Source organism: Mus caroli, chromosome 9 (assembly GCF_900094665.2).
Source record: "Mus caroli chromosome 9, CAROLI_EIJ_v1.1, whole genome shotgun sequence".
Taxonomy (NCBI): domain Eukaryota; kingdom Metazoa; phylum Chordata; class Mammalia; order Rodentia; family Muridae; genus Mus; species Mus caroli.
In genome coordinates this window covers 119,096,821-119,121,641 of record NC_034578.1, presented here as the reverse complement: position 1 = coordinate 119,121,641, position 24,821 = coordinate 119,096,821, and the positions used below count along the sequence as shown (strand labels likewise).

The window sequence follows — 24,821 nt, the reverse complement described above, 5'->3', positions numbered from 1 at the left end:
AAGGCCAGCATAAACATTTCTGTGGGGAGCCTGAAAGAGAGCATGATCCAAAAGTTCTCCCATCTCATCTGATTTCTTCATTGGATAGACAGCTGGTTAGAAATAACCCAGAGAGCATTGTCACCTAGCAGTGTGAATTGATGAGCCAGACCTTGGAAAAGGCTTTCTTGGATTGACCTAGGGTAGTACTATCTCTAAGTGCTAAGTGTCCAGCCATACCTCTAGAATACCTGTGTAGATAGTTACAGGGCCCTATCACCTGACTTATCCTTCTTCTCATTAAGAGCCTACATTTCCTAAGCTGGGATGTTAGGGAAGTCAAATATGAAGGAAGGGGACTCAGCCCTTCTCCATCAGCAATGTTGCAAATAAAGATGAATGCACTGAAGGTTAACCTTATCACCCTGCATAAAGCAGCCTAGTTGTTTTGAGTAAGCACTTGGTGTTGTATGTCACTTGCACATAGCAAGGAAGAAGACTACAGCTCTTGATTGTGTGTTTGATAAAATGGTGCATGGGATCATGGGCCATGACTGTACTCCAAGGCGTGGTCAAATTTTTTGAGCCAGAATCCATATGGCATGCCCTACATGTCCAGGAAGAAAAAACACACACAACAGCCTGTATCACTGCACCCGCCCTTAGAGATAGCATAAGGAACCTCTACTATATCTTCTAAGAAACAATTTCTACCAGTTTGAAGATCTTTCACCCACAAAAGAGATTGTTGTTCTTTATTTGGTTTGTTTTGAGACAGGGTCTTGTGTAGCCTAAGTTGGTCTTAAACTTTCTCTAGCTGAGAATAATCTTAAACTTTTGATCCTCCTTCCTTTACCGCCCAAATACTGAGATAGTAGGTATGTTACACCTAGTACTGGGGTTCAAACTCAGAACTCCATGCTGCTTGGCAAGTGTCTACCAACTGAGCAACCACCTCAGCCAGTGCTGTGTTTGATATGTATTATCTCAAGTCCTCCTCAAATCAACTGAGAGACTTGTGCTTTCTCACTAAAAAGAAATGGCTGAAGGCTAAGAGATTTGTTCAGGCCAAGTATCCTAGCATATGTCTTCAACCCCACACTTGAGTCAGAGGCAGTGGATCTCTGTGAGTTCAAGACCAGGCTGGTCTGTATAGCAAGTTCCAGATTGGCCATGACTGTATAGTAAGGAAGGAAGGAGAGAGAAAGGGAAGGGCTTAGAACCATGAGTGCAAGCATGTTGAGAGGTGGAGATTTATTTGTTTCATTGAGGTCATACCTAGTGAATAGCAGGGGGGCAGTCCTAGCCTGCTCTCTCCAGGCCCTAAGCCCAGGCTTACCTAGTCTCCTGGGCATTCTCTCAGCCTTTTTGGGTAGATGTTCTTATTTAGGTGAATGATTTGGTGGTACAAATACCCAACAAGCGCCTGTAGTCCTATTCACGTGGTTGCCAGAATCTAGTCAGCATCAGTCTAGTCTGGCACGTAAACTCACCTCGTCCTGGAGCAGTATTACAGAGTTGAACAATTGCACCTCACTCACATCTCGAGCAGGAGCAGGAAACCACCATGAAAGCAGGATTGTTACCATTGGTGTAATCTATTTCCTTCATAGACCACTGCCCCCAAAGTTTCATTTTAAATTATTTCCTTTATTCTAGGCCTAGAAGTTAACTGGGTTGTTTTTGTGCAGATTGTGAAGGTTTATTTTGTTTTGTGTCTCAAGCATACCAAATTTAAGTAGAACGTACCTAAAGATGAAAGCAGTTTGAAAACATTTAAAAGGTTTTATTTCTTAGCAATGAAACTCAAAATGCATGATATATTTGTGTGTACATATTATGTGTCACAATTTCTTTCATTTTTTTTTAGATGAGCAAAGCCACCAGAGTCCTCTTGTATTTGTTATAGTCTTATGCTCTGTTTTATATATTTTTCTAGCATTACATGGACCACTGAAATTCAGCTAATTTATTCTGGCCTGTTTCCAGTCCCATATTGCTGCACTTTACAAGACAATTCCAGTAAAACATAAGCATCCACCCATAAAAAAGTCAGACAGACCCCTGGATGAGTCAGAGCCTGGTCTCATTCAAGCAGCATTTGTGTGGGGCCTTCTCAATTCTCAACTGCTTGCCCACTGAAGAGTCTTCTGAACTCAAGAGCCCTGTACGTTATCTGCCAGCAACATCTTTGTTGATGCAGCTCTTCAACTTTTAGGCCCAAACTTGGTAAAAGAGAACTTGAGATCTCTAGAGTTAACCGTCATAACCTTGATTTCAGCATTCTTGAGGATGAAAGAGAGAAAGTGCTTCAAAATCTCAAGATATTCATTCTCCTTTGAGCATTAGGCTTAGATATTAAGAATAGGATATATTTATATCTGAGAAGTTTTGTGTACCAGCCATGGTGTTCAGTGACTTCTCCATGATACTCCACATGCTATAAGCAAAGCTTTTCTTGTTGCATCCAAATGATACAGCCATGCTCCTAGAATTCTGTTATTAACTTCTCTAAGTGTGGCAAGGCCTACTACAATTGGAACATACTGGTGGTCTCTACATTGTGGGAGGCAGAACAAGTCTTGGAACTGTCCTCAGAAGACTTCCATTGACTTGAGACTCCCAGGTGAGAGAGGCAGCCGATATCCTTCACAAGTTTCCAGACGTTCTTCCGGAACTTTAAGCCAACAAAGGCATAAAGTACAGGGTTAAGGCAAGCCCGAAAGTATGCTATAGCCTCTGTCACTACGATGGCATACTTAAAGCTGGTTATGGTATAGTACTCCCAGCTTGTACTTTGGATTAACATGGCAAGGTTGAAGGGTGTCTGGGTCAGCAGGAACACAGCCACTACAAGGAAGATGATCTTTAGAGATTTGTGCTTCTGGAAGTTTCGAGCTTGAAGCAAGGTCTTGATAATGCCTGAGTAGCACAGAATCATAGTGAGCAATGGCAGGAAGAACCCCAGAGTCATCTGTATAACAAGAACCATAGTGGATATCTCCTCATTGTGGTACTGACAGATAAGCTTGTCAATATCTTCGACATTGCCATAGATGATCTGTGGCAAAGAAACCAACAGGGAGACCACCCAAATGAGCAAGCAAATGACTTGGCCCCAGATCTTCCACTTAGCCTGCCGGTTGAAGGCCTTGGTAGCCTGGACCACTACAATGAAACGATCCACTGTGATGCAGGTGAGAGTGAGCATGGACACGTAGAAGTTCATTGTATACATGCCTCGAAGAGTTTTGCACATGACTGTGCCAAAGACCCACTCATAGGTGCCTGCATAGGCCCAAAAGGGCAGAGTACAGACAAACACCAGGTCAGCCAGGGGCAAGTTCAGCAGAAACACATCTGTCAGAGTCCTCAGCTTCTGGTAGAAAATGTATATAATCAGAACCAGAGAGTTCCCTAGCAGTCCAAAGACAAACACTACCAGGTACACACAGGGCAAAAAGACCTCCTTGAACTTTAGGAAGCGTTTGTTCTCCTGGCTGTTATCACTGGAATTGTTGAAGAGCCAGAAATCTCCCTCGTAGTGCCCATCGTACAGAGCTGACTCTTGATGCCCATCATCCATGGCATCTGTTGGGGCAAACATCTGTGAGTCAGAACCTAAAAGTTATATTTGGGTATGTCTGAGTGACGTTCTTTCTTCCCACTGTCCTTATTAACTCCACATAGAAAGCAAATTATCTCTAACCCCATTCAGTATCATGCTTAGTCATAGCAGTATGCTGAAGATGGCCCTGTCCCAGGGGAAACCCGCCCAGCCAGAGTGAGGGATTCTTCAATAACCCTAAAAATCTCAGGTTCCTCCTGTGTCGTCCCATAAAATGCTCAATTGTTTAAAAAAAAAAAAAAAAAGGTAACATGGAGTCAGTCATGTGGACACCGTAGCCCTTCATTTTTGGTTTGTTTGTCTTATTTTTGTTTTGTATTTTACGTTTTTATGTATTTTATGTATATGGATATTTTGCCTGTGTATGGACGTATGTCTGAATTGTGTGTGAGCAGTGCTCACCAAAGCCAGAAAAGGGCATTTGACTGCCTGGGACTGGAGTTACATACGGTTGTGAGCTACTGTGCAATGCTAGAAATCAAGCCCAGATTCTCTGGAGACTGTCTAGTCCTCTTAACTGCTGACCTCTCTCCAGGTCCACAAAACCTGTTTGGAAACATAGGACTGCTATCTATCAGGAAGGTCTGTCCCTATCTACTTGGGGAATCATAGCCGTGCCTACCACACTATGCCCTATGCTGGTCAGTTTTATGTCAACGTGGCATAAGCTATAGTTATTTAAGAAGAAGGGCTCTCACTTGACAAAATGTCTCCATATGATTGGCCTATAGGCAGGTCTGTAGTGTGTTTTCTTAATGAGTAATTGATGTGCAATGGCCCAGCCCATTTTGGGTGGGGACACCTCTGGGCTATTAAAAAGCACAAAACAAAACCAAACCAAACAGAACAAAACAGAATACTCAAGCTAGAAAGGAGCAAGCCAAATAAGCAGCACTCCTCCATGGCCTCTGCTCAGTTCCTTCTCTCAGCTCCTACCCTTAATGAACTGTGATCAGGACACGTGAGATAAAATAAGCCCTTTCGTCCCCAAGTTGCTTTTGGTCTGGTATTTTATCACATTAGAAACCCTAACTAAGCCCTATTCATTGTTAAAAAGTCATAAGAGCCAAATCAAGTGCCTCTTCTAGAAAAAGCGTCCTTACTGTTATCCTCAGGGGCTTGGAGGATGATAAGGACTGCGTGTGACTGGGGAGTACTTCCTGTTTACGCTTCTCCTCAGCTGTATAGTGTAAAAAGAGCAATTGTCTCGTGGAAAACCATGTGCCCAGAACATTGACAGAGCTGGCTTTGTTACCAGGGAATTAAGGTACTGCCCTGACGCCCCAAACTAAACTTTTCCATTTTTCACCTCTTAACAGTTCCCAGCATCTATGTTGGAACCTCAGATTCTGGACATCCCTGTATTTTGGGGAATCTCTAGGAAGGTTTATGTCCCCATAAGGAGGCATGGCTTTAACTTCCTTTAGCCATTCAGGACCTAAAAGTCTCAAAATGGAAGGCCAGTTAGAATGGCACATGAGGTGGGGTGGCTGCTGAATACGTTTGCTGCAGAGGCCACATGCCTGCCTTTCTTGTCCAGGACTTGATCCTCCATGGTTGTTGTGTTTCTGACCCTGCTTTGCCCTGTGACTACCAAGGACCATAAGCAGGACATGGGGTAATATAACCTGTGGCCTGATTGTATGGGCAACTATGACAGCGTTTGGCCCGAGAGTGCCAGGCCAACCTTGCCAGTGTCCTAGATTCATATCCTGCCAGTGAGGGTTCTAAAAGATGCCTTAAGAAGTGTTTGGGCAAAACTTCTGTAAGATTTACCAAGACAAAATATTACCTGGTCAAATGAGGATATGTAAAAGTTGAAGACCTCTCCTTTTAATCCATGTGGTCATTTCTTGCTCTAAAATTGAGTCCTAAGCGGAAATAGTGTCCACCCTAACACTTCTGGAACTTATACCTTCCCTAGAGCCATAATGCCTTTTCTCACCATCAAGGAAGGACCTTGCCTTTAAAACTAGGCTACTCAGTAACTAGTCCCCACACCCGGACCTCAGGCTAGATCTCTGGTCTTGATAAGCTGATGGTAGGCATCCTGCCCCATAGCCTTCTGAGGTGCTAAAGTAGTGTCAGGTATTTGTGTGTATTGTATTGACTCACATGGGGATGATTTCTTTTTCACCCTTTAAAATATGAAACACCTTTGCTTTCCCAAGAGTTACCTCCAGTTCTCTGTTGTTATCTCACTGGTATTTGCTTTTTTGTTGTCCTATTCTTTTCTGAATCCAACCTTAGCATGGCTCTTCAGAACATGTACAAATCTGTATTCACTGTTATGTTAGTAGATAGGGACTAGACTATACAAACAGAATATTGAAATTCACTAGATTGGGGAGATGACTGTCAGTAGAATGCTTGCTTTACAACCATAAGCACACAGAATCACTGTCTCTTATACAAGAAGTTAACATTTCTTTATAATTGAAATATTGATTTAGGAAAATGAAACAGTAATGAAACTTTTGATATTTTTTAAGAAGCCCAATAGCAAATTATAATTGTATGTAAAGCATAAAATGTAACCCAAATATTTAAGAAGTACTTCTAATTATTTTGGAAGTTTCAATATATTTAAAAATATGAAAAAATATGAGAAAAACCCACACACACAAAAAAAAAAAAAAAAAAAAACACCATGGGCTATTACTATTACAACAAATAGATGATACTTCTGATCTTCCTGCTTCCACCTCCAAAGGGCTGCGATTGCTGCCACACCTGGCACTTAACCTTTTGTGATCACAAACCTCTTTGAGAATCTCATTGAAGCTGTAGACCTTCTCTGAGAAATAATGTCCATACAGCTATAATTCTAAGGCTTCGTGAACCACATATTCTATAGGCTCTTGTTTAAAAACCCTTTAATAACATTTGTAATTTTGACTCTATAGTCTTAAAGGACCAAATTCTGTCAGCATTGGCCTTTGGCAAAATTACAAATTACTTATTTCATCTGTTTTGTTTATTTACTTATTTGTAGTCTATAATGTCTACAGTTGTGCGTTGATTTATATTGAAAAAAGTAGATAGTTATTGTGGATTATAGCTTGTTTTTTAAGATACAGAAGAACTTTTTTAAGATACAAAATAGAAAAAGATTGATTAAAAATAGAAGACCAGTGACTAGACTGCTCTGTATTCCTAGGTGGGTCTGATTATACCATTACCACCTTCCCCATCCTTTTATAACCACTTGCTATATTCCAGAACCAATGAAGTACTTCTCACATTTCTCTAACCCTTACAGCCACCATGGCAGTGAGGGATGGGAGCCATGAGTAGCTGAATTCAGTAGCTTGCACCATATACACAGGTCCTGCTGCAGACAGGAATCTGAGAGATGCAACAAAAGAAAGCAAATGACTCACCAGAAGAGAAGCCCAGTAGCTTTGTTCCAGAGTGAAGTGTGCTCACTAAAGGTCTGCCTCTGGTTCTCTGTGATGTGGTCTGTGTTTCCGTCAAATACTTAAGAGCCTTCAGCTAGAGACCTGCCCCCGTCTCTATCCCATAGGCAGAATCCACATGACAAGCTTGACAAACCTGCCCACTTAATTTGAGAGTCAAAGATGAAGCATGATTCTGATGCTTCATACTCCCTTCTTCTTGGCTTGGCACATTTTCTGCTGTTAAAAACTAATAGGATTTCCATTACTGCTCTCCTAAAGGGGAGCAGAAAGTAGACTTGACTTTTATCAGTCCACTGAAGATGGTGGACTTTGTTAGTGAAAATCAATTTGTTTACTGGTCACACATGTCTTTGGAACATTTTGGTTCTAGGCCAACAACAAAGCCCATGCTATGGCTTAGGCTCTGTTGAATGTAGATCCAGGATTTACCACAGATGTCTTAAAACATTGCTGAGGGCCAGGTATTATCTCCATTTACAGATGAGAATGTAGGAAACAGAACCAAAATAACTGATGAATTCAGAGCTACAAGCTCAGGTTTCTGATCATTCCCAGACCAATGGACCAGGTTGCTTCTAGGTGATTGGTTGTGCTGGAGGACCTGGTATAGCCCTACACTCTGCCCCCCCACAGGCCTCTGGCAGGCAGTGCCCACCTACCATGCTTGGCTTTGCTAGAACTGCCTGAGGTTACCCTTCTGGACTTTCCTCTATCTGATAGACACTATGATCTTAATGCAGTCTGGATATTACTTTCCATGAGCTAGCATTGCTGACTTCCAGGAAAATTAGCCTGGAAGTCAGGAACTTGGAGCAGGACCAGAATCTAAAAACTAGTATTTGATTTTATTGTAAGACCGGTATTATATGGAGGCTTCCATTTACAACTGTTGGGTTTTACTCACCTACCCATGGATGCAATGAACAATGAACAAATGAACAGATGCATAGGCTGCATTAAATACTGAGCGGGAGATAGTTGAAACACCTCTCCTTTTAAAAGAACCCTTTGGGTGCTAGAAAGATGGCTCAGCAGTTAAGAGCACTTCCTGTTCTTGCAAAAGACACAGATTCGATTACCGGCACCCAGATGGCAGCATACAACCATGCATGACTTCAGTTCATATCTATGAGCAAAGCACATAAAATAAGTCTAAAACTATTTTAAAGATACCTTTTAGGACAAGACAGCCTTCAGTTTTACTACATTTATAGGATAGTACTAGAATGGCCTGAGATTTGTCAAGCATTGCTGTACTCTTCTCAAAATTATTTGTCTTCCACAAGGAGAACAGAGAGGCCCATCTCAATGCTCTATGATTATGCATGAACTTCTAAGGCACATGCATAGGTGACTGTGGGGAGATTACATGTGTAGATTTAAAAATGTATGGTACTTTTGTCATAGCTATGCTACAATGGAAAGTTCTGTGTAAAATAAAAGATTTGCAAGTAAATTCAAGGAACTAGTCCACTTGGGACCACTTCACATAAATAAATAGCCTTTTACCATTCACATGTGTAGTGTGCATTGCTCCGTAAGTTTTTTTGACTCAAAGATCTAAACTTCTCAAGAGTGAGTACCCTGTTGCCTGTGTCTTGCATTTCCTCAGAAATACTTGAAATCTAAAATAGAATTGAGAAGACATTGGACATGGTAGGCACTATTGCTTCAGTCTTATCTTGGAAGTCAGTTGTTCTGATCTATCATCTTTTCTAGAAACTTGGCATTCTTAAGTCAGAACTATTAGGATATCAATTCCAAGACTTGGTTTTGGTTTTTTGTTTGTTTGTTTGTTTTGTTTTTGTTTTTGTTTTGTTCTATATTTTCTGCTACTTCGGGGAGGAGAAGTTAGCACAGGGCACTGATGAGTGGCAGAGTTGTGGAGGACAAATTTGTGGCTGAATGTCCTTGAGGAAATAGCCAGCTATTTGCAAATGAGCTAGAAATGGCTTGTTTATTGGCACCGTAGGTAGGTTTGTGTATTCTGATCAGACCATAAAAACCAAGTGTTCAGAAGCCAAGGTCTTAGAAGTGCTGCTTTTTGCTTGTCTGTTAAACAGAAAGGATGTCAATTACCACGGTGAATGTGTTCTGTGCCACTCTGTGCAACACCAGCCTGTGTGGTGACTGAACCCTTGAAGCCTTTGCTACTGCAAACTAGGAGCTGAATTCTTAGTTTATTTGATCCTAATTAATGTAAGTTTATATGGGAACTTGTGGCTAGTGATCACTGTTGGGAAGTGCAATCTGAACTGAAGATTCCCAGTCCTCTCCTGGAGCCTGGCATTCAGTAGAGCAAGTGACAAAATGGAAAGAAACCTCCGAGGAAGACCATAAGCAAGACATCACAGGCTGCTGGGCATTTCTCAGGTGGAGCTTCTGTTCTTGGCAGCCTAGAGAATTGTAATCTACTAATAAAATGAGAAACAAATTACAATATTTGGAATTGTGGCAAAGGAATGCTAGAGGCCTAACTAGAAGTACCCAGGTGTCTCATGACCCAGAGCGGTATGAGCTTCAGGGGTAGGACCCTTAGCCTCTTGTTTCTGTGCCTCTTTATTCTTTTTCTCTTAAGACTTTGACTTTATCTGTGCAGATATTTTGCCTGACTATTTATATGTGCACCATATGCATGTAGTGCCTGTGGGGGCCAGAAGAGAGTGTCAGATCCCTGAAACTGGAGTTACAGACAGTTGTAAACCACTATGTGGGCACTGAGATCCAAACCTGCATCCTCTGTACATCTGTGTGTGTGTGTGTATGTGCATGTGACTGCTAAAGAACCCAAAAGAGGGCAGGGTATTAGATCTCTTAGAACTGGAGTTGCAAACAGTTGTGAGCCATCTAATATGGGTGCTGGAAACTGAAGTTGGGTCCTCTGGAAGAATAGCAAATACTCCGAACCTTTGACCCATTCTTTATTCTTTAGTAAACTGAAGTATTGATTGCATGGGCATCTGGGGTATAAAAGTCCCTTACACTGAGGCTTATAATGCAGACATTTGTTAAACATAGACTGTGTATGCAATGGGAATCCTAGGAACACTGAGATCATTACTTTAGAGCAGAGGTTCTCAACCTGTGGGTCTTAACCCCTTTGGGGGGGGGGTCACATCAAATATTTACATTACAATTAACAACAGTAGCAAAATTACAGTTATGAAGTAGCAATGAAGTAATTCTATGGTTGGGGGTCAACACAACATGAAGAACTGTATTACAGGGTCATAGCATTAGGAAGCTTGAGATCCACTGCCCTAGAGAGAAGAGCGCAGCAATAGACTGGTGGCCATGTCACCCTAAGAAGCCAGAAAAGCTAAAGGTAGGCCTACTGCTGGAGCAAGGAAAGGGAAAAGGTCACTTGAGAACACTGATTTTTCTAGGCTGAGAAAACCAGGTCAACAGGAAAGAAAGAACATAGCTATAGAAGGAGATAGAGTGTCCTCTAGTGGTCCTGCTTGTGTTTCCTGCCATTCTCAAACTTGTTTTGTCCCTTAATGCATTTACATGACTACCTAGGAAAGGCCAAAGTTCCCCCCAAAAATGCTGCAAACCAGCATGTAAAGATGGAGTGAATGTGCCTGGTGTCCAGGCAGGCAAGAGCCTTTGGTGAGAGGAAAGTTTGAGACATACTGACCATAGCCCTGGGGCATTTTGAAAGAATCCTCTACAACCCTTGAAAAGGGTTATAACATCTGGAGAAGTCATGCTGGGCAGGAGACCTTCTAACTAAGGCCTTCACATGGGAGCAGACCATTTTCTTTTGGGCCTATGCCTTCCTGGGCATAGTTGTCAACATAGCTGTCAATTGTTGGTTGGATTATGAGACTTCTGAAAGCTACTAGCCAGACTGAGCATAGAGCCCTGAGTGGGAACATACTGAATTGCAGTCAGAGCATCTGATTGTGGCACCAGCCCTGCCTTGGAGAAACAGTTGTGGCTCATGTCCCCATCTAGGAACTTTTATCTATCTGCCAATGTATTTTGAGGGTCAGTAATTTTGGCAGATGTTCACAATGTTCCATGGTCAGATAAATACAAGAACATACCAGATAGGGCACTAACAGCCAAAGAAACTTCCACCCAAATCTAGCTTGATGAATCAGTGACTTTAGTGCTGTTCCTTACAGGAATATGGGTAACGTGGGGAGTTGCCTCACAAAAAGCCCACACTAGAATAGGTAAGAACTAGTAAAAGCTACATCTCTGGAGTTCTCTATACAGCTTTCAGATTGCTCCATGAAGGGTCTCCTCTCTCCAGCAATCGTTTGCTGCTTTTAAAACTTGGGTGGAGGGGTCAGGGGATGGGACTTGGCGTCGTCTTTCCTTCCTTCCTTCCTTCCTTCCTTCCTTCCTTCCTTCCTTCCTTCCTTCCTCCCTCTTCTTTCCTTCCTTCTTGCTTGCTTCTTTCCTTTCTCCCTTCTTCCCTTCCTTCCTTTCTTTCTTTCTTCCTTTCTTCTTTCCTTCTTTCCTTCTTTCTTTGAGACAGGGTCTATGTATGTAGCTTGCCCTGAATGTCCTGGGACACTCTTAAGTCAACCAGGCAGGCCTGGAACTTATAAAGATCCATCTGCCTCAGCTTCCCAAGTGCTAAAGGCATGTACCACCATACCAGGCAAACTGAGTCCTATAATGCACTTCTGACTTTAGCATACTGAGTCTTAAGAGTGATTTCCTCTATCAAAGAGAGAATGTTTGAATGGGGAAGCAGCTAGACAACTGCCTAAAATAACTTTCTAAGAGGGAGATGTTGTATACAACACTCACTCCCTGGGTTTTGGTGGTCCACACAGTACACTTTGGAAACTGGAACAGCCCCAGTGCCAAGGCAGCTCCTTCTGTACTCCTGATGGTACATGAGGAAGGAAAGAGGAGGTAGGTATTCACTCTACCCTCTTTAATATTTGGCTCTGTTTCATCTCTGCCTAGACTTATTGTTTTACTGACTGAGCTATAAGGGGTGTCTGATTCTGGAACCAACTCTGCAAGGGTTGGTTCTTGTGCCCTGGGGCCAATACCAAGAAGGAAGGAGGCAATGATTCTGTTGTCATCCCCATTGTGCCCCGTAGAGGATTTGCTGGTGTGGGAAGAGGAGAGTGACCCATTGGTGTTTGTGTGCACTCACACTCCTTCCATGCAGTCTCTTACAGCCCTGTTGTCATCACTTTTGTCCCCACTGAATTCCTTGCTTCATTGCAGACCACAGTGTAGACCTCGGGCAATAGGACTTCAAGTGCTGATAGCTAATGGCCTGTTCTCCTTTGTGATGTTTCAGGGACACCACATCAAACTCATTAACCCCTGAAGACACTGAAGACATGCCTATGGGGCAAGATGCTGAAATCTGCTTACTGAAGTCAGGAGAGCTGATGTAAGTGGCAAGCTGCTAAGTGGGCCTCTTGTGCCAGTGCAGAAGTCCCAGGGAATGGAGTCTGGAGAAGGGACATTTGTCCTATCAGAGCCAGAGCTGGCCCCGCCCAGTGGAATGATGCAGATCTTTGAGGGTAACAGGGCATTTTTTAGCCTAGATGTATGTGACTCAAACACTCAGATACCAGACAATCACTAACCAAAGGACAGACATCAGGCCAAGTGATAGCGATTAAAGACACAGACACATATGGGAGTAAATAAAGCAAAAGCGGGCTTTATTAAGAAAAAGTTAACAAAAAGTGAGAAAATTTAAAGAAATTGAGAAGAATTATAAGACAGGAAAAAACATTGAGCTATTTTCTGGAGGCAAGACTTGTAGCTGGGTGAGACAAAGTCTGAGGTGACTTCTGTTGACATGGGCTAGTTCTCTATCACAAGCCAAGCAAATTGCATATCACAAGCCAAGCAAATTGAAGAATCACACATTCTGTATACTTTCTTCACCCAACCGTGGAGATAATTGTGTGTTCTTCATGTGCTGCTTACCTGGGGAAGTAATCACGTTTTGAAGCTTCCTGCTCATCTCTGACTAGTTTTGCCAGCTGTTAGTCCTGACTGCTGGCTGCTAGCTCTCTAGCTGTTGATTTTACAGGTGTTGCTGGTCTCAGAGCTTGATGGAGTCTATTAGTAGTTCATTAGACTCCTCTCATTGTTCATACTTATATGTGGCCAGTTTGTAGGGCTTATTTCATTTTTTTTTGATTTAGACAGTGCTTGGACTTGAACTCAGTCTCATGAGACAGGTTCTCTAACACCGAGCTACATCCCAACCCCACTGGCTTATAGTTTTACCATGGACTCTTATACTTGTTTGTGGAGAGCTAACACCAACTCCTGTCACACCAACTAAGATATGGCTATGGTTTTTCTGTATTGCCTCATGTCCATCTCTTTGTCTACAAAATTGAATAAGATTTCTTCCTGTACCCTTTCTTACCACGTGGAAGATTCATGTTAGGAGCTGCTCTTACCCACAGTTTCGTCTGTTGGAGTTAGCTGAATTAGAAGCAAGAATATGTGAAAGGGCAACAGCGCCTTGTTAGGGCCTTTGTGGAAGTGGGAACCAGCCAGAGACATGTATATGTTCTCAGTAGGGCTGTTGTGGAGTGGGAACCAGCCAGTGTCTTGTGCATATCCCTTCGTGGAAGTGGAAACCAGCCAGAGCCAGATCACACCAGATCATATAGACACTGGCTTTTCCCCAGAGCCCCATCCTTCCTCTTATGTGCTCAGCTTGGCTATCTCATACCCAGCTGTAAGCTCTTGTTTTCTCCTTCCTAGGTGTTTTAGGGCTGAACCCTGATATCCATTTTAACTGCATCAGGGGCTTCAGTTTGTACTTTTTATTTTTAAAGCATAATTTACATACATTAAGCTTGTCCTTTAAAGTGTACAATGGTTAGATTTTTAATAAATAATGTAATATCATAAAAAACATGACTAAGAAATCAAGTCTGTCACTAAAAAGTTCCCTGTGCCTCTTAATAATCTTTCTTCTCTGCCTCTATCCTTTTTTTTTTTAATAATACTTTTTGTGTTGTCAGTGGTAGCTTTTTGGTTTGTTTTACACACACACACACACACACACACACACGCATATGGGTGTTTTACCTACATGCAAACCTGACTGGTGCCCACAGAGACCAGAAGAAGGCATCATCGGATCCCCTGAGATTGAAATTAGGCAGTTGTGAGCTATGATGTAGAGTCTGGGAATAGAATCCTGCTAAGCAGCCTCTCCAGCCCCATTTTGTTGTTTGGTTGTTGTTGATTTTATTATAAGAGCAATGAATTTTTGTTGTAGAAAATAAAAATAACCAAACTATTTTGATCTACCTAAATACCAAACAGAAACTGGCTTTATTTGGGAGTAACACTACAATGGGAATCAATACCTAATAATCTGTGTGACAAATGAATGTTGTTAGAGAAACAAGAGGGCTGTTTTGAAGCCTTAGCTACCGTGCTCCAGAACAAGGGTGGTGTCAGTCCACCGTTAGCTGCACGGCCTTGCAGAGGTATGTTCTGTTATGTGCGATTGCAGGGGCCTTTTGTGAAACTCTGTAGTTGTAGAAGGCTTCTGTGCTAGCTCTTAGAGCAGGCGTCATAAGAATTAGGTTTCCTCTTCTATGACCTGCTGCTTCGCTTTCCAAAGAAAAGTTTCGGCTAAAAGTGACGCCAGGGCTATTAGTATTATTAGTATAGTACAGTGCAGGCTTTTTATTTAGGGTAGAAAAACTTGCAGTGGATGGGAATCTCTGTAAGAATCAGAATTAGATCTCACCCTCTACTTAAAGATAGAGCAAGTAAGGGCAGGAGAGGCTGGGGGAGGGGCACAGCACTGAAATGACTCTCACTTCTTTCACCATGGCCATCTATCTTCTTTTATAGACATATATACTGGTAATCTTTTTTTCCGGTGATAGTTCCAGTGGCTGTACTGTCATTGCTGAAAAGAACCATTCACTCTTCTGCTAACATTATTCATTACTACGTCAAGCACATTAGGACACAAAGAAGACAAAAGACCCCTTCTGGGGGAAAATTTCATGTTGTGCTGAGTAATGACAGACAATGAACAGGGAAAATAAGCAAACAAGAAAATAAAATGTGATGTTTGAAAAAGAAGAATGTAACTGAAGAGTAGGATTAGAAGAAAGAGGGAGGGATTTGCAGTTTCTTGTAGACTGCATTACAATGGTATGACTTGGAGGATGTAAAGAAGTTGCCAGAGAGTCACCTGAGGGAATAGTATTTCAGGCAGAAGGAACAGCCAGGACAAAGCCTTTAAAAAAAAGATATTGCCTACTAAGTTAAAGGTGTAAGCAGTAAGTTCTGGAATGCAAAGAAATAGAAAGAGACCACCACACCAAATGAAGTGTCTGGACAAGGCAAACTTTATTCTTGATGAAGAGAGTGTGCTTGAAAGAGCAAACACACAAGAGACAGGAAGTGTGTTTGGTATTTATTATAATACAGGTAAAGACTGTGTCCTTTCCCTATTGGCTTAATTCAATTGGCTAGTCTTACACAGCAAATAAAGGAAGAAGGAGAAAGAGGTCCCTTTTCGAAGAGAAGGGTCCCTGTTCCTGGCCATCAAATTTCTGGAATATAGCAGTTAACCTTTGTGTAAACAAAGCAAAAGTATTATTAGGAGAAGATGAGTAAAATTTGCATAAAAGTCTTAAGATGGAGGAGATAAAAGCCCTAAAGGCAATGTCCTAAATACAAGTTTTATCGTATTTGATAGAAAAGACACATATTTGATATTTCTTAACAAGAGTATGAAAAAGAACCAGTGTAAGTTGAAGCAGAGGATAAGGAAGACAGGATCCAAAATTAACAGAAGTTCATATCAGTGGGGCCTTATTAGCCATTATAAAGACTTGGGTTTTAATATGAGGGGAACAGGAATCCAAAGATCATATTTGGAGCTGAAGAGTCACTTGATTTACATTTGAAAAAAGGATTATGTTGGTTGGTTGTTGTATAAGGAAGACATGGAGCAGCCAAGGCAGAAACAGTGAGGCCTGTTTTGTGGGGAAGATTGCATAAGAATCCTGGAGAGATGACTCTGAAGTCAGGAGCATTGACATCAGGGTTACTGCAATGGCCATGTGAAGAAAACATGGTTGTTCCCATTTTACAGACTTGGAAAATAAAACTCAAAACAGTTGTGAAATCTGACCCACACTCTCTCAGGTTTGGCCTTTCAACCCCTTGCACATAAATCTGCAAAGAGAGATTGTGGGAGGTATGTCTAGTTAGAAGAGGCAGAACTTAAAGGGAGAAAGAGGGTGGCTGAGCTGTGGGGCAACCTCACAGGTGTAATAGGACTATATCATCGAACTCAAACCCTGCCCAAAAGGGACTCAGAGTAAATCAGGCTGCCCTGCGCTGCCCACCCCCCTCCCCAGTTTCTGTGAGCTTTCAGCTCCATGTGGGCAAGGCTGTCCTGTATCTTTCACAGCCTTGATTCAGTGTCAGAAACTATGCTAACTGAATGATAAGCACTCAAACTAAACCTTTTGTCTGAGCTGAACATCTCCTAAGCATGTTAGTCAGGAATAGCCAGGCCTAATCTACCAAGAGTCTCAAATCTCTGGTTGCCTCAGATAATCCATTAAACCAGGTCTGTCTTTGAACTTTTATTTTAGGATCAAATTACCCCTCACAGTAGAGGAGATCACCAGCTTTGGGGAGGGCAACAGGGAGCTGTTTGTGAGGTCCAGTACCTACAGCCTGATTACCATCACCGTGGCTGAGCCTGGCCTTACCATCAGCTGGGTCTTCTCTTCTGATCCCAAGAGCATCTCCTTCAGTGTGGTCTTCCAAGAGACAGAAGACACGCCACTCGACCAGTGCAAGGTAGGCCAGGCTCCCTAACTTCCAGGTGCCTGGGCAGACCTTACCCAGAGCAGGCAAAGCACCTAAAGCTTGACTACCTTGGAGAAAGATGACCCAGAAGTCAAGTTCAGGAGAGCTGTCTTCACACAGCTGGAGGTTACCTCTGTGCCTCATGTGTTCCGTTTGACCTTCAGATAGAGCTGTAGGTAAATCTCAGAGACATGCAAGATATAGGATTCTGTTTAGTGATAACTTTCTCACAGAGCTCTACAGAGCAGGATCGGGATGCTTTGGGAGGTATGAGCTCCATCCCCTGTTTTATTGAATGTTCCATGTGTCACCTACAAGGTCAACAGCAAAGGAAGCCCCACTATGACTTGGGCAGTTGAGCTTGATAAAACCCAAACTATTCTAGGTGTAAAATGTTGACAGTGCAGGACTGCAGTACTTAACCATGTGGCTGTACACTGGAAACCCATGGAGAGCCTTTAAACCCTAATGCTTAGGCCAAAGCTGAAACTACTAAATCAGGGTATGCAGCCAACCTTCAGCAACTCCAATGAGCAGCCCAAATTGAGTAGTTCAGAGGCACAAAAGAGCTGGATAGAGCTTAGGGGGTGCTGGTTCACTGTGGGTTGAGGAAGAGGAATTTCCATGCCAAGCATCTTAGTTCCCATGTTTATAAGACAGAGAGGAATAATGAAGAGTAGAAATGCAAGTTAAATTTGAATCTTGAGAAAAAAGAGTGGTAAAGCCTATCAGACACATTGAGCTGGAACAAAAAGTGAGTTATAGGCAGTTGATGTCCTACATAGTCAACTGGCAGAGGCTTTTTGATCTACTTGGATAGAAATCAATTATGGGTAGGCAATAGGCTCTTCAGGGCTAATTTTCATTTCTCTGTGTTTGGCAGCAGTAGGGAGATAAGGCAGTACCAAGTGACACTGTCTTCTGTCATAGTCCTCCTGCAGACCTCTGGTGCCAGGCCCTTAGCTGTCTAAGTGTCTCTGAGCTACGGGCTTCTCCCTTGCCCTGTTATCTACCCACCAATCATCATGACAGATGAATCTTAGGGACCTGGTTCAGCCAGCCTTGTCTCAGACTTCCAAGATGTCCTTCTTGGGTTTAATGGACACCACTGTCCTTTCCCGCAGTGAACACAAGGGGGCATAGAAAGCACATGTCTAGAATACTTAACTGTTCCTATGCCCTTCCAGGCCTAGTTGACCAGTCAGCTACAGAAGATACTATTTTTACTGCCTATGGTCCCCCGAAAAGTCATGAGCCTAGATAGCCTATTTCCTAGTCTACATCTTTAGTACCTATTCAGGGGACTTCTCACATGCCCTTGAACAGCCTAGGCCTTTCAGAAAATAGATGGCTGTACACAAATCTCATAACAACATATAGGAACCTTGTTGGGTCCTTGGACAACTAATTGACTCTTACTGTATCCCAGATTCTGTGGAGTCTGCTGGGGACAGAGAGATATGGGATAACACCCAAATCTGTTCTAAGTATTAACAGACAGACAGACAGACAGACAGACAGAGGCCTGAAAAAAATCAACACCGTGATTTCAGGTAGAAATCACAATATGGATAGGTAAGCATTATAGGTACACCTGGAAGGGAATACTGACCAGGGAAGGGGAAACCCCTGTGCCTACAGTGAAGGCCACACTGACTAAGACTGTCTCATTGCAAGTTAAGGGGGTTGAATAAAAATAGTCATTTCTGACATCATTTGCTATGTTAGGAGCTCAAAGGACCTGAGAGAGAGAGAGAGCACTTGATGGGCTATCAAATTAGAACACTGGTATCTCTTCCTGTCACATCTTCAGCTTTATTTGTTTCTCTTTATTTATTATTGGGGAAAAAAGGGATACACTCATGGCATGTACAGAGAATAACTTTATAGAATCAATTCCCTCCTTTCACCTTTGTACATGGTTTCCAAATTGTCAGACTTGTAAGACAAGCTCTTTTACCTACTGATCCACTTTGCTAGCCCATATAACTTCAGTTCTAAGATTAGGCCTGTGCTTTAGCTGATACTCAGGTAGAAGACCTTGTCCCAGTGGCGATAAAGTTGACCATCCAAGAATTAGCCCTATTCCACACACTGTATGTGCAGATTTGCCCTCTGGGAACAAATTTGTGATTCTGAGAGAATAAACAGGAGGCTAAGACTCAGGATTGGAAAGATAAAAATTGCATGGACCAGCCAGGACCAGACAAAAGAAGGGTTCCATGGTGATGCCATGTGAGAGGCCTGGGGTGGAGCCATAGCTGTCTTTCCCAGAGGAAAATGAACCCAGGAGCTTTATAGAGAGCCTGGATGTCAATATGGAAGAAGGACTCAGTGTCCTATGAGTACCAAGGACAGCACTAGGGCCCACTCGAAGCATCTGGTCAAATGGACATATAGAGTTAGCCCTGACTTCCTGAAGCATAGAAGTTCTGTTTCTTCAGGTGGTGGAGCAGCTTGACACCAACACAGTCAGGGATGTTGGTGACTAGTTCATGACTCAAGAAGAAACTCATACCCACCATTCTTCTACAGTGACAGCCCACCCTTGCTGGAGCCAAGTTCTAGTCCCAGCCCTATACAGCTATGACCTCATTCAGAGTACTAGCCTACCTAGAGGACTCACAGGTCCTCAGCTTCTGTGATACCTTCTCATTGCTCTCCCTGCCAGGTCCTCATTCCCACCACCCGATGCAATTCCCACAAGGAGAACATCCGGGGCCAGCTGAAGGTCCGAATCCCTGGCATCTACTTGCTCATCTTTGACAACACCTTTTCCAGGTGGGTACCTCAGTTAGACATGGCATCTCATGCGTCCACCTGTCTATCATGTGTCCACCTGTCTATGTATCGCTGCCTCTATTCTCTAGCATTGAGATAGATACTCAGAATCAAGAGTCAAAGTTTTTTGTTAGTGATTCTGTAATTTAGACCCCTCTGCTCTGTTCACTGCTCATGGTATATTTTATGAAAGCAAGTCTGTCAAGTTACTTTTCTGTTGCTGTGATAAAACACCACAATTAAAGGCAACTAAAAAAAGAAGCAATTTTAGTTTCAGAGGCAGAGTCCATAATGGCAGCAGGCAGCCAGCAGGAATCAGACAGATCAAGTCTGTATTCAAATGCAGGAAACAAAGAGAGCAAACTGGAAGCAGGGCGAGGCTATAAATTCTCAAAGCTCATCCCCAGTGACATAATTCTTTCATCAAAGCTTGACCTCCTCCCCAAACATTGCCCCCAGTCAGACACCAAGTGTTTAAATATGTGAGCCTATAAGGGACTTTTTTTCATTCCTTTCCAGTAGTAGGCCAACACTTACAGGTCTTACCATATACCAGCCACCCACTTCTGCCATTCAGCGTTGTCCTCTTCTAGAGAGCTAAGAACTGAATGGTAGAATAGTGATGCTCTAGGTCACATGGCTAATGGAGGTGCCAGAGCTGCACCAAGCACCTGGCTCTAAGCTAGCCTCACCCTAGTTGTGCTCACCTCTCTCAGGTTGATTCCTAATGCCACACCCGCCATAGAAGGGCTTTGAGAAATCCAGGAAAAGCCAAGGGCACCTGAGTATAAAAGAAAAAAATGAGACAAAAAAAGGACAAACCCTCTAGGCTTTGTTGTATGTCACAGGAGCAGCCTTTGCCATCTTGAGCTGCCCAGTTGCTTCAGGCAGTACTGAGGCTCAGCTGCAGGCTCAAGGGTGTGATCTCAGGAATGGTCAGCATGAAACAATAAAAGGGAATGATAGGCAGGTGGCTAGAAAAGGGACCAAGACAGAGCACCCATATAAACAGCATCTGTCCTGTACATAAGTTGAGACATTTGTCCCTAGCACGAGCTTCTGGTTTCCAGACACCTTCTTCACTGGGGCTGTCTCTTGAAACAAACCTGTCTCGCCTGTGACTGTCTGCCTCCCTCACAGGCATTTGGCTTTTAGCAGAGTAACTTGATAGGATACTCTAGGCAAAAATTATTCCCATACACTACCTCAGCTCCTCAGGCCTTGAACTCTCAGGCCTGTGAACAGGGTTGTCTACTACCCAAGAGGCTGGAAGTGACCTTCCCACTTGTCCTGTGTTGCCCTGGGTACTAGAATTCTCTGCCTGAATATGCAGGGCTTTATGGAGTACGGCCAGCCTTTTCAGGAAGTTGTCTGCGGAGTCACTTAGCAGTGAGGGGCAGGGTTAGGAAAGGGTCAGGGTCCATCTAGCCCTGTTTTTCCTGCTGCAGCTCTAGCTACTTGTCAGTGTCTCACTGAGCCTCGATCTGGGGAGAGAGAGAGAGAAGTGAAGGGCAGCATGCAAGCCTCCCACAGGCTCCTGGGATACCTGGGTAGTATAGTGCGCTGGAGAATGAACTCTGCCCCTGGCACATGAAGATTAGACCCAATACAAACATCCTGTACATTCTGGCCTCTGCTGAGACATCCCATAGCACCTACTTCATTTCCCCCTGCAGTCCTGACCACTGGCACCTCAGAGCAGCTAGACAAGTGAGGGCAGAGATTTGCGGCCCCACTCTTCACTCAAACCCCAAGAAGCCCATAGTGAGAGTACTGGGACCTTCTGAAGAGAGAGAACTGTACCAGACTAGATGGGCAGATGATGGGATAGGGAAACAAGAAACACTAAAGTGATCCATAAGTTGTCCAGTCCCCAAAGGCTGGTTCCTTCGAGACTTTGGCTCCTACACCCAGCCAAGCACAATCAGTGACATGAGACCCCAAAAGAAGCTGCACTAAAAGTAACACCTTCATTCTCCGTTTTTGTTTCTTCAGATTTATCTCCAAAAAAGTGGTTTACCACCTGACTGTTGACCGGCCTGTGATCTACGATGGAAGCGATTTCCCATAGCATCAGTACCTGAACTTTAATTAGCTCTTCATCATCCACAGGAAACACTACTCCTCCTCACCTATCTCATTAAACATGAACACACACTCTCATCCACAAAATTTTAAATATTAAAAAATTAGAAGCAAAGGAAAGAAAATCAGCTGTGCCCCCAGCTCAGCAGTTCTGCAGCTTTGGAAGAGGCCTTGGGCTCCACAGTGTGCTTGGCTCTAATGCAGCCGTTACTCTCAGGTCCCAGAGCCCCTAAGAACAAGGTACAAGACTCAGCCTTTTCATCCAAAGGGACACCATTAGCCTCACCTGGGATCACAGTTGGTAACAATCTACTGTGTGGTATTTTTCAGGCCAGACGTGGTCTTGATAGTATATCTACTCTCAACAGCCAAGATTATAGGCCAAGGGCCACTGCCCTGGCCACTTTGTAAAGCCTTGGGTAGTCCTAGGAGAAAAACACTACAGGGTCATCATGTCAAAGATGCCCCCATTCGTTAATTTCCCCATGAGTGGGGTCTGTTTCTTCCACTCAGCAACTTTGGGGAGGCCAGAGTTGTGCTGTTCTCCTGAGCCTTTGTCTGCTCAGGGGCTTTGTTCAGCAAGGCCACTCAGCAGATCTAAATCACCACCACCACATACACTCAGGAACCAAACGGAGGTCTAGGAAAAAGCAGCTACTACATGAAGGCTTCAGCTCTGCATATGGACAGCAGGAGTCCAAATACAGGCTAAGTTCCCTACAGTGGCACCAAAGCTCATGTGTCAGCCTATAGCCCATCTTTGATTATAAACTAGAGTTTCTGCCTCAGCTGCAGACAGTTATTTACTAATGAGCAGAGCTGGGATAAGACCTACTGTCAATACCTGAAACCTTTCTGTGAAAGAAAAGTCTTTGATAACTTAAGAGGCTACATAGTGGAAGAACAGGACATAACTTCCATTTGCCCTCCATCTCCCAGTCACTCCCTCCCTGTTTGCCTACTTCCTGCTAGTTAGCTCACATCTGATGCTGTAGACAGTTTACTGTTTCCTTTTCTAGGACAGGCAAATAGATAGCTTAGATAGCTTCCTGTTCTCTCTGGCCCCTTTTTACTTCTTCCACCAAGAATGTACCCTTGATGGCAACTTTGTTCAGTGTGAAGCCAGCATGTTCAGCTGAGCCTTTGAAGACTACCCTGGGTTCTTGTAGGTCTGTATGTGGCCTGAGATTGCTAAAAGCCAAATTATCTTAACTTTGAACCCTTCTACCCTCTTGCAAATGGAATGCTGAAGCCAGCTTGTTCAATAGATCAACAGCATCCAGCACCAAATAGGAACTCATTTTTATTGCTTGGATTTTCAAATAGGAACTCATTTTTATTGCTTGGATTTTCCAGGGTATATTGGAGACACTGGCCAAACTCATGGCCTTCTGCTGGTGTCACTGCCACCATCTTCATCAAGAGCCATCATTCACTGAGTTGCTGCTGTTTTGGTGGCCTGGGAGGGGCCTGAGACCTTACATTTGAGTTCATCCTGAACTCAGTCACTCATCAGGAGGCCCATGTGGTTCTTGTGAAGCTCAGACCTGAGGTGAGAGGCTCCAGTGCTGACTGCATAGTACTCCACTAGGCATATACCAACTCTGTTTTTAATAGTCTATTTTTGTGCTAAATGGGCTTTGTACTGTACATGCTCCAGTCTGCTGAGCACTAGGTTACTAGAGAACAGTTGTCCTTTCATACATAGCTTTATTGTTTTAAGTAGTCCCCAGTTTTACTGGGGTTTAGTCATTGGAGTAAATTTTTGAAAAATGCAATTGACAACTGAAGAATCATTAAGGAAGATGATGGCCCAGCTGGATTTAATTACACCAAAGATCATAAGGAAACATCCTTGAGATCTTGGTGAGTCTCTTCCTAAGGGCAGCCTCTCCTCTAATGACTCAGCCTATTCCTAACAGTCAGGTCAGTAGTGTTGCCAGCTGCCTGCTCGCCAATACCACTGAAGCACTACGAGACTTCACCCACCCTGAGACAGAGTGGCCCTCCGTGTCTGAGTGGACTTTGAGAGTATTGCTGACAGAAGCACCCAGGATTCTAGCTAGTCCTAGACCAAGAACAGGCAAAGGAATTCTCAAACAGGAATCTGGAACTGAAAATCTCCATATGGTTTTGGAAGTATAAATGAAGAGCCATATATAAACAAAGATGTTATTTCTGAACAATTTCAATTGTCCCCCCCCAGGTAATCAAACCACTCCTGGCCCAAAAAGAAGGAAATCGTGTAGATATGGTTTGATGATCATAGGGTTTTGTTTTTAAACTCAAACTCAGTGGTTCAACCTGTGAGAATTCTTTAAACTGAGAAAAAAAAAACATTCTTGGCTCATAGGTTTTGGAAAAGGAGGCAGAGGAGAGACATCTTTGACTCCTCAGAACCAGGGAGTGCAATACAAAGACTATTGAGTGCTGCTCACATTTACAAAAAACGAACACTACTTGGTAGAATCTTAGCACACTTTCCTTGTCTCATTTCATTTCTCCTGAGGAAACAGGAAAGTTAATTCATAATTTCCTTTTCCCTCTCAAGCACTTTTTAAATTTCCAGAGACCTCTGATCAAAGGTCATTTTTAGAGCCTTTTGATGTGTGTTTAATCTCAATGTTCTTTTGGTGACTGCAGTGATACTGAGCCTCCGTGGGAAGGCTTAAGAGTTAGAGTGCACTTTAATTCATTAATCCTCGATCCATGTGGCCTTATAATAATGGGTCAAGGGACCCATTTCATTCTTGCCTGCCAAAGAGTTACACAGAAGCACATCAAACACCAGCACTTCACCTGCACGAAGGGATGAGACTGGGATCCCTGAGTAAACTTCTTCAATAGTGTGTGCTATGCCATTTGGAAATGTTTTTTAACCTCAGGTTTTAAATAAAGCAAATACTGTGGCATTTGGAGTAGCATTGTCTTTTATTCCTCTGACAAAAATAAGTTGTAAAATAAGTGACAGAGCTACCCAGCAGGAAGCAGAACATCTCACAAGCCCCACCCCCACCCCACCCCACCCCACCCCATCCCCCACCTCCCTGCAGATAAGAGTGTGACTGATAGGTCCTGGCAAACTTCCTGGTCCTCTCTGAGGTATTGAGACC

At 43.2% G+C, this 24,821-nt stretch overlaps 2 protein-coding genes across 5 annotated transcripts in view; one reads left to right on the top strand and one right to left on the bottom strand.

The window, feature by feature from the left end:
* Positions 1–24,614, top strand: part of Fyco1 (FYVE and coiled-coil domain containing 1) — a 68,919-nt gene extending 44,305 nt beyond the window's left edge. For 3 of the 4 annotated variants that reach the window (XM_021171508.2, XM_021171509.2, XM_029481240.1), the window contains exons 15-18: positions 12,308–12,403; positions 16,623–16,833; positions 19,514–19,623; positions 21,619–24,614. In XM_021171508.2, coding sequence (XP_021027167.1) covers positions 12,308–12,403; positions 16,623–16,833; positions 19,514–19,623; positions 21,619–21,694 — 493 coding nt within the window. In that variant the 3' untranslated portion in view covers positions 21,695–24,614. The remainder of the gene's footprint in view (positions 1–12,307; positions 12,404–16,622; positions 16,834–19,513; positions 19,624–21,618) is intronic. The other variant, XR_002378694.2, reaches the window with a different exon arrangement.
* Cxcr6 (C-X-C motif chemokine receptor 6) lies at positions 1,850–7,055 on the bottom strand. Its single transcript, XM_021171511.1, has 2 exons — positions 6,991–7,055; positions 1,850–3,570 (listed from the first exon to the last, which is right to left on the bottom strand). The coding sequence occupies exon 2, from the start codon at positions 3,563–3,565 to the stop codon at positions 2,510–2,512; it is 1,056 nt and encodes a 351-aa protein (XP_021027170.1). The 5' UTR covers positions 3,566–3,570; positions 6,991–7,055; the 3' UTR covers positions 1,850–2,509.
* Positions 24,615–24,821: the final 207 nt, after the last annotated feature.